This window comes from Ursus maritimus, unplaced genomic scaffold, assembly GCF_017311325.1.
Source record: "Ursus maritimus isolate PB19 unplaced genomic scaffold, ASM1731132v1 scaffold_21, whole genome shotgun sequence".
In the NCBI taxonomy this organism is placed as follows: Eukaryota; Metazoa; Chordata; class Mammalia; order Carnivora; family Ursidae; genus Ursus; species Ursus maritimus.
In genome coordinates this window covers 1,577,617-1,587,302 of record NW_024424564.1, presented here as the reverse complement: position 1 = coordinate 1,587,302, position 9,686 = coordinate 1,577,617, and the positions used below count along the sequence as shown (strand labels likewise).

The window sequence follows — 9,686 nt, the reverse complement described above, 5'->3', positions numbered from 1 at the left end:
GGGCACACAGCTGGCTGGCAGCTGGATGGGGGGACACTTCTCCCGCCTCCTTCCTCTATGACTCACCCAGGGGAAGGAGGCAGGGGCTCGCAAACGACCCCCTAAACACTAAAGAGACTCCCCCAAACGTGCCTAATCAGTCATCTTCCTGCGCCACTGCCCAGCGGCAGGGGAGCCGCGATGTAAATGGGGCGACATCCCTCCTCGCCCACGCGTGCCACAGCCCACCCACCTCTCCCCTTCACACTAGTGACAGGAAAATTTCGCCAACTTTTCCAACTTCAGTTACGTTTTCCTGGGATGTGGATGAAAGCGCAGGATGGGGCAGGGAGCTTTAGGGTTGCCCTGCTGGAGCCCTGAATCATCTTCTGTGTCTCCCTATTTTCCAGAGTCCCCCTCGCACCCCCGCTCCCCAACTCCCAGGAGTAGGCCCCGCCCCCCTTCTCCTGGTCCCGCCTTCCCCGCCCCCGTGCCTCCTCGGCCCACCCAAGTAGCCGCCGCAGGCTCTGGCTGCAGACGGCTCCGCTTCCCCCGCCCGCCCCGGGAGCCCAGTCGAGCGAGCCGCGGTGGAGGGAGGGCGGGGGGGGGTAGTTGAGAGGCGGGACACATTCTTCCCTCCTCCCCTCAGTGCATCCAGAAAGCTGGCAGTGGCGCTCGGGGGGCGGGGGGCACTGTTGGAGCGTGGGGGTCCCCGTGGCGGGGTGGAAAAGAAAGAATCCAGAAACTATAGGGACAGATAGTGACTGGGTAAATAAAATAAGGTGTGTATGGGGAGAGAGAGGGGTCAGGACACCTTGGGTTCCTGATTATCACAGTTGGCTTCCCAAGGGTTAACCCCTCCAGACCCCCGGGAACCCCTTAGTGACGTCAAGGGCGGGGTCTGTACCGCCTGGTTGGGGATGCCGGGGAGATAATTGAGGGGGGGTGTCTCCGGACCCCGCCCCCATAGGGAAAACCACCCTAATTCCGGCCCTTACAACTCCCCGGGGAAATTGCCTGGCCTTCTTCTTCCACTGGACAGTAAAGACCTATCCTATGAAGACCCCAGTTCTCCAGCCCCCAAAACCTTAAGTCCCCAGTCACTATGGGATCCCCTTTCCCTAATCCTGTCCCCAAAGCTAGCTGCCGAGGGCGGATTGTTTCGGGGTCACCGGGCCTGAAAGAGGCTTCAGAGCGGGGAGCAAGGGCAGGCAGGGTGGTCTGAGCCAGAGGAGGGGCCTCGGCCCCCAGCTCCCGTTGGGGAGGGGGTCCCAACCGGGATACATAGGCAGGCAGTGGCCAGTGGTCCCGCCCAGTCCCAATAGGGGTCTCCCTGCGGCTGGCCCAGCTGTCCTGGTGGTCCTGAGGTCAGAGGGTCAAGACAAGGTCTCCTCGGCTCCTCCTAAGCACCCTGACCACAGCCCTCGGGACTCAGGAGTCCAGATTCCTTGAAGAGTCTTTCTAGGGCCTAAACGGGACGCTGGCCCCTCCAGCCCCCTTCCTAATTCAGAAGACACTCCTTTTCCCCAGAACACATGCACCAGCCAGCACATCTGTCACAAGACAGGTCAGGGGTTCAAGCCTAGCCGCCCCCCACCGGTTTTGTCGCCTCACACACACACCCATCTCCACCCCACCTAGGGCTCTCTCCTTAGCTGTTCCCTCCTTTCAGAAACACTGACGTCTTCCTGCCGGCGCTCAGGACACACCTGGAGTTCCCTCTCTACCACGCAGACCTCCAGCTAGCCGTCCCTCCAGCCTCTTCATCCCAACCTCATGAAAGTGAGATGTTTCTAATAAATGGGAGAGGCGGAGACAGACAAAGAGATCCACGGTTGCCTGAGACAGAGACACAGAAACTGTCAGAAGAAAAAAAAAAAGATACAGAGAAAGGGAAATACAAATGAAAAAATTCTTGAAACTTTCTATATCTCACCCCAGGCTCTCCCACCCTCTTTTTGCCTCTGTGCCCCAGGTCTCCCTCTCGGTTGGGCAGAGTCCCTCTCAAGCAGGGCATCCCCTCGGGCCCCCTCCCCCACTGCTCCCAGGTGGTCCCCCGCCTGCCCCCCTTCTCACCTCCTTCTGGGCGCAGGGCTCTGGATGCGCGGTCCAGGGCTGGAGTCTGGGCTGGGGGGTGTGCGGTGGGGAGGGGGGGCGGACAGGGCCACGGCAGCGCAGCCTCAGTGCCACCCCCACCCCCCCTAACCTGGCCGCCAGCCCTCCCGCCTGCCCAGCCCGCCGGGCCGCGAGCCGGGACCACCCGCGAGAAGCGCAAACTTTTTTTTTCCCTTTTGCAAAAACTTTTTCTCGCTCAAGCAGCTGGCGCGCCGCCGCTCTTCCCGCTCGCCTCTCACCTCCCTTCTACTTCCCTCCCTCTTGCCGTTCTGGAGGATGAGGCGGGGTAGCTAAAAGCAAGAGAGGGGGTGCCGGGCTTATTGCACCCCCAGGACCCCCAGGATCCTCCCCCTCCCTTGAGGGACCCTATACTGCCTCCCCCGCTGAACACGCTGCTGGTGGTGGGCAATAAATCCCGGCATGGATCCTTGGATCGGCTACCCACGAAGAGCCACCCCCCCCCCAGCCAGAAAAAACTAAGAAATATATTGGGAAGTGGGGAGCAAAGAAAAAGTTCATCTGAGGAAGATAATATTGGAGGGTAGCGTCGTCGACTTTGGTTGGTGCTAACTGAGCATTCCGCCATCCGGTAGTTTATCTGTTGGCCTCACTCTTTCAATGGAACATGAAGGGGTTAGGACAGATTTGGGGTTTGGTGCGAATAGGACTGGAACAGAGTTGGCTTAGAAGTGAAGGGTCTATAGATTATAAAAGAGAGGAGCAGTGGCTGAGGCTCTGGGTGCAGAGTATGAGGTTTACAAGGTTACTAAGGAACCCTGGGACGCGGCCGAAACACTGTTCCGCGGAGAACCCCCGCTCTGTTTCATCTCTGGAGACTGCGGGCACCTCCGCACCTCTGTGCCGCCGGCTTTCTGCAATTCCAGGCTGTCTACTCCCTCTGCTGGCCGTTCTGGCACATGACACTCTCTCGGAGTCCGGGGGCAGAGCAGACTGGGGAAGCTGAAGGAGTAGGAGGCTTGACAGGTCCCCCTTCCAAAGCCCAGTTAGGAGTCCAGGGAGGGGGTTGTATGAGCCCAAAGAAATGGAAAGGCACAGTAGAAGAGGCTGTTAGTGCAGAACAGTAGTGTCTGAGAGGGGAGTGCCTTGTCCCTTCGGATTTGTGTTGCTATAGTGACTGGATGCAGGGGAAGGGGCAGCTGAGAAAGGGGAGAAAACCTGGTGAGGAAAAGGAGTCCCTTCCTTTTCTGTCATGCCTCAGACAGGCCTCACACATCCTAGCTCTGCTTCCAAGAACCACCTTCTCAGGCCTGAAGAGTTAGTGGGTTAACTGTTCAGACTGAGGGTCAAGGGGAAAAGGTGAAACTAGGAAGAGGTCTGAGGCCCTACAAATATAGGTAGTAACTGTGGGGGAACAGATAAGGAGTCCTATTTGACCCTCCCTCCCCCACATGACTTGAGCCCAGACAACAGCTATACCCAGAGGGTCAGACAAGACCAGTGGTCCTGTCCCAGCCATCTGCCCTTTCTTTCAGAGAAGCTCTTTTAGAGCACACTGCTTTTTCCTCCTCACCCAGGTCTCTAGATTAGTGATTCTCCAACGTTTTAACTTCAAGACCCCTCTACACTCTTTTTTAAAAAGATTTTATTTATTTATTTATTTATTTATTTGAGAGAAAGTGAGCGAGCACAAGCAGGGAGAGGGGCAGAGGGAGAGAGAGAAGCAGGCTCCCTGCCGAGCAGGGAGCCCAATGCAGGGCTGATCCCAGGACCCCAGGGTCATGACCTGAGCCAAACGCAGACACTTAACCGATTAAGCCATCCAGGTGCCCCTCTTTTTTTTTTTTTTTTTTTTTTAGTAGGCTCCCTGCCCAATGTGGGGCTTGAACTCACAACCCTGTGATTCAGAGTTGTATGCTTTACCCACTGAGCCACCCAGGCGCCCCACCTTTATGCTCTTAAAATCTATTGAATTTTTGTTTATGTGGTTCATATCAATTTACTATATTAGAAATTAAAACTGAAAAAAGTTTGTAACACAAGAATACACAAGCACATATCCCATTAACAATGATGTCAGAAAGATGATGTAATCACATGCCACACAGCCTCTGGAAAACTCCACTGTATACTTTTGAGATAATGAAAATAAAAAAGGCAAATACCATCTTAATATTATTATGAAAACAGTTTCGACCTTGTGAACACTACTGAAAGGGTCTCAGGGACCTCCCAGGGGTCCCCAGACCTCACCTTGAAAACTATCCCTCTGGACTATCACCCCAGCCCTTCTTTATGACTCATACTTGTTGATTTTTCCCCTCATTTTTATTAGGAAAGTATAAACATTTGTCTCCCCGGTGGGTCCTGTCCCCCACACTGGGAAACACCAGGGAACTTCTTGGCTCAGTACCCCTCTCTCCTGGGTCCCATTTCTGGGGCTCTCCTAACCACCTCCTCTTAACCCCTTGCCCATCTCCTTCTTGACCCTCCCTTAAAGCTCTTCCACAGTTCCTACCCTTGGCCAGCCTGGTTCCCCTGTCCCAAGCCTGCTTCCCTCACTTGAGGACTTTCTCTTCTTGGGAGAGACTAAGGAATTTTTCTCTGCCTTCTCCTTCCCTCCCTCCACCCCTCCCTTACCTCCGCCACCTTCTCAGAGGGCTTAGGGTAGGAAATCAAGCTTTCTGGGGAGACTCCTTTAGAGAACACACTTTCCCCATCTCCCCACACATCAACCAGCCTGAAATAGGCAAGTGTCTGGACGAACGAGTGCCCATATGGGTTCCTTAGGGGTCACCCCGGTCATACTGCCACCCCACCCATTAGGTGGGGGTGTGGATCAGGAATCTAATGTCTCCCACCACAGATGCCCTTTGCCTGGGAGCCCCCAACTGATCTCTTTACTCTAAATTCCCAGGTCCTCTCGCTAGCTGCAGCCACAGGCCTCCACCACCATATCTGGCACATCTGTCTTGACCACATTGCCATCCCGGTCCAGGTAGAGGAGAGACAGAGGCCTTCGGGCAGTAGGGACACAGCAGGAAGTACCCAAGGGCCAAGGATTGTTGGCCTTGAGGATGCTGAAGACGGCCGAGTGGAAGGAGGCAGCAATGCCAGGGCTGCCAGCCAGGTGGGGGGGGCACTGTCCGCTGCAGTAATTTAGCTGGTACCCCTCGGGCTGCAGGATCCAGTCCCGCCATCCCAGTTCCTGGAAGTCTACGTAATGGTCTCGCCTGCAGCATAAGGGGGTCTCGGGCTCACAGGTGGGGGTCCTTCTCCTGGCCCGGCCTGCTCCAGGCTCATTGGGCCGGATCTTCAGCTCCAGGAAGGGCCGCTGGTCTCCTGCCGTGTCCAGGAGCCGCAGAGGCTGCTGGGCACAGGTGCTGTTGCCTTCCAGGAGTCTGCAGTTCAGCTGGAGTTTCAGGACAGCGGACTCCTCAGCCCTTAAGCCACTAGAGGGCAGAGTGAGGGCGTGCCAGCCCGGGACTGTCATCTGGTGCTCGGCCAGGAGGGTGCGCGACCCTTGGTGCCTGCGCCTGGGGCTCCGTCGGAAGATCCTCAAGTGAAGAGTGCCAGGAAGGGTGGGGAGCACGTGCAGCCAGAGGCGAGCGTGGTCCAGGCGGTGGGACTGAGCTGCGGACAGGTGGAAGGCGAGCACGGAGCTGCAGGCTGACGTGGGGGAATCTGCGGGGGAGATGGAGACGGGACGGAGGAATGTGAGCCGGGTGAAGCTCTCCACTGAGACCCCCGCCAGCCCCTCCCGCTGCTCTCCCTAGCCCCTCTAGAAGACACGGGGACTGCCTTGTGTCCTCCGTCCTCCACAACGGGTCCCTGCCCCAACTCCTCCTCCTCCCACACCCTGCTCCGTCTGCCTTTGCTGTCAGTCTCCCCTTCCGCCTCCCTCTCCCTGTCTGCTCTCCGCCTGTCCCTGCCTTACCCACCTGTGATGGTAGCAAAGCTGATGACCTCCTCCCCATCCGCCGGAGCCACACTTCCTGGCTGTAGTCTCCGCAGCGCTCTGGCCAAGGCTGCCTGGGGTGGAGGGTGAGTTATTCTGGGACGACTAGTCAGGTGCAGCCCCTCCAAGATCTGCTGCTTGGCTAGCTCCAGGACCAGAGCTCGTTCTGCTTGGGGCGCCGGCGTGGGTCCTCCACAGGAGGGACATACAGACCCTGCCCCCTGTGCCCACACCAGCGCCCACAGCAGCACCAGCTGGGGCTGGACATCAGGGAGCCCCATGCTCCTGGTGAACGGCCCTGGGCTGGGTCGGGAGCCTCGGATGGCAGTTGCTCCTTCTGTTGATCTGATTGCGTGGAAGCCAATGAGGGCAGCAGCAGACAGCAGTGCCACACCTACCCTCGGCCAAGGGTAGAGCCACCTGTCTTCTATCGCTTGGGACTCAGGAAGGCAGTACGTGGATGGTCCTATGGGTAGCTGTGTTTAGCGCAGCTGGCCGGTTTGACCCTCACAGCTCATGGCTGGTTACTGACTGGGGCCTCTTTAGAGCCGCAACCTGGGGCTCCCTCACTTAGTGGTCAGCCAGCAGACCTACCCTCTGAGCCCCGGGATTGGCCGGCTGTGCTGCCCATCAGGGCCCTGCAGGGGGTGGAGGTTCCCCCTGGGAGCTCGGGTTTCACCATCTGGCCTGGTCACTGAGTTTGAGGTAGGGGTAAGGGGGTGGGGGGGCAGTGTGGACACACATGATGCAAGAAAGAGAATGATTTCACATGCTCAGTCCCCAAGGTCTGGGGCTCGGGGGAGGGACTCCTAGGAGCAAGGTGGGGAGGGCAATTCCCCCCATACATCCAGTCCTTCTAGCTTACCCAGACGCCTCTGGTGCAGCAGTTCTGATGAGGCAGCTGTGCATTCCACTGGTTCCTTCTCCAGGGTCTCTGGAAGGAGAACTCTGGTCTCTCTATTCCTAGCAATAGGGCTGGGACAGGGGGGAAAGGAATGGAGTCCTCCTGCCCAGGCCAAGGTGGCAGTGCCACAGGGCACGGAAGTCACCTCCTGACCCTGCCTATGCTGGCTGCCCAGAGTCCAGTTGGACTGGAGCACAACGTGGAGGAGGGCTGGAGCATGGTGGGGGTGGGGGGCACGTTACTTCGATGTCTGGGGAAACCCAGAGAGGTAGGGGTGGTGGTGACGCAATCTTACAGCAGGGCAGAGTCCATCAAGGCTGGCAGAAGGGCATGGGACTTGGGAGGGCATACCCAGCTGCTGGGTCCCTTTAAGGGGATTGTGAGAGTTACCTAAATCCGGAGCATCCTAGAAGTGGTGTGAGGCCTCTGTGTAAGGGGGAAGGAAATGGAAGGTTTAAAGACTTGGAAGAGCAAAGCAAGATGAGCTCCAATCCCAGCCCTCCTTACCACACTTCCTCACTGAATAACTGGGAGGGCCACGGCCCCTCCACCTTGAACTCACGAAGGTAGACTTCATCCTAGCCTTTCTTCTTACGCCCCAGTTTCTTCAAGAAGCTAGAAGGAAGTGAGTGTGATTTGGAAATGTGCCTGACTCTGTTTTATTAACCTCCGCCCTATGTAGTCAGCGGGGGCTGTCAAGAGACTCCTAGATCTGGCACCAGGGGGAGAAAGGTGGTTCTTCGGGGGCTGGGGCTCAGTACCGCCGGTGTCCACCATGTGGCAGTGTAGTGCCACTGGACGGCAGCTGGCTTAGCGCTGACCAGCTTCCCAGGGAATGCGCCGCTCTGAGGAGTGGGGAGACGCAGAGCGCTTTCCAACCTCTCTCTCTGGGGACCCTGCCTCTCCTACAGAAAACAGAGAAGCTAGTCTCCGTGCTCTCCCCTCTCACCACTACCAGAGAGCAGAAGCTGTCATCAGGCCCCACATCGCTGCTACCTTTGGTTTTAGACCTCGTCACATTGACACGTGGCAATGGAGCTTGGTGATGGATGCCAGGCTCTTCCTAGAAACTCAGGGCACCGTGTGGTGGTGGGGGGGGGGTTGGGGGTAGAGAAGGGACAAGGAGACTCTTAGACCCTCCTGTCCTTACATTTCTCCCTGGGCGGAAACATATTAAAGCCCCTCTGTCCAGCTCCCCCCCGCCCCAAGCAACCTCTCTGTTGGTTGAGGCTGGTGAGACCCTGGGGTCTGGAACATTGAACTGCAAAGAAGCTTCTGCCCATGGTGGTGTCTCAGAGGGCTTACCTGTTGGTGCCAGGAGAGAGTCAAGGGAAGCAGCACCAAGTGGCTGCGGGAGACTCTGACCCCACTTCTCCCCTACCCTCTATCAGGTGCCCCCAATTTTCAGCTCTTCCTACCCTCTTGCTGCTGTGCCTGGCCTGGCCCTACCTCCCCACTGACACTTACGTCAGAACCCAGCTATAAATATGCTCTTAGCATCTTAGTCACTTTCCCCAAGAAGTGCTCCCAGGTTATAAATACCCCAGCCATCTGCCTCACAGGCCCGCCCTACCACCAACCTGGTTGGGTGCTGGGGAGGGACGGGCTTGGGGGCGGGTAAGAAAGGAGAAGAAGCCCGAGTGATTATCTTGCCCAAATGAGAAAAGCCTGACAGTCTAGAGTTAGGGGTCAAGAGACTCTGGAAGCAAAGGTTTGGAAGAAGACAGACCCACTCTTTCCCCTTTTTACAAAAGGCAGAGCCAAAAAGAAAGGGAGTTAATACCAATTCTGTGTTTATTTTAAAATTTGTTGTTTTGTTCATCATGGATTTTTTTGGCATTCATTTTGCTGTTTTAAAAACATTGCATCAAGATTATTTATCTCGATTGATAAATTTCTTGGCATCCCCTTACAGTTTTGCCCCCAAAGTGCCTGCCTTACTTCATCTCATCTTACTCTTGTCCCTGGGGACTGAAGCTGTAGTTGGAGGGAGAGAGGTTAGATCTAGGGGAGGGGTGGTTCGTAGGGAGGGGAGACGCTGTGGAAGGGGGAGGAAGGGGCACAGAAGACTTCCTTAGATGTTCTCCTTAGGTGAAGATCTCCTCAAGCAAAGGTGGCATGACTTCTGCGGTTACTCAGGAAACCCCATAAGCTCAGATCTTCAGGTCTCCTAAGGACTTTCTCCACTAGGGTTCCTCTTCCAGGGACCTCAGACCCTGGGAGGAGGGGGGTTATACACTGAGCAAACACAGACATCATGTTACCCAAAGGACACGTGGGTTTTGCGCAAACTCGGCCTTGGGCTGCAGACAATATCGACCCCATGGTTCAGGGCTGCCTAACCAAAGGGAGGGTATGATGGGGAAAGAAGGGCAAAGGTCTAGAGAGGACCCAGTCTCAGAGCAAATACCTCCTTTCCTCAATCCATGCCTTCTTTTTCTTCTCCCTGTCCCATGCAAGTGGCCCTTGGCCAGTTCCAGCTTCTAGGAAGCTCTCCTGCATGGAGCCCTGGGGGTCAGTGAGGGAAGGCTGCCAGCTCTGAGCCGTGCCTCTGATTCCCCCCACATATGTGCTCCCAGGATATCAGCCTACTGGCTGATTGAGCAATGATCTGTCTCATCTCTTCGAATATGCAGGGAGGAGAAGAGCAGATAAAACCTAAGTCTTTATTAGCTCTGAGACCAGCAAAGATGGTTCTGGCCGGGGGTGGTGGTGGTGGTGGATAGGAGGAGGCCTAAGAAAGAAGAGGTGAAAGCCTAGGAAAGGAAGAGG

The 9,686-nt window shown here is 56.4% G+C and overlaps 1 protein-coding gene across 1 annotated transcript; it reads right to left on the bottom strand.

The window, feature by feature from the left end:
* Positions 1–4,038: 4,038 nt before the first annotated feature.
* INHBE (inhibin subunit beta E) lies at positions 4,039–6,291 on the bottom strand. Its single transcript, XM_008683989.2, has 2 exons — positions 5,994–6,291; positions 4,039–5,736 (listed from the first exon to the last, which is right to left on the bottom strand). The coding sequence occupies exons 1-2, from the start codon at positions 6,289–6,291 to the stop codon at positions 4,979–4,981; spliced, it is 1,056 nt and encodes a 351-aa protein (XP_008682211.2). The 3' UTR covers positions 4,039–4,978.
* Positions 6,292–9,686: the final 3,395 nt, after the last annotated feature.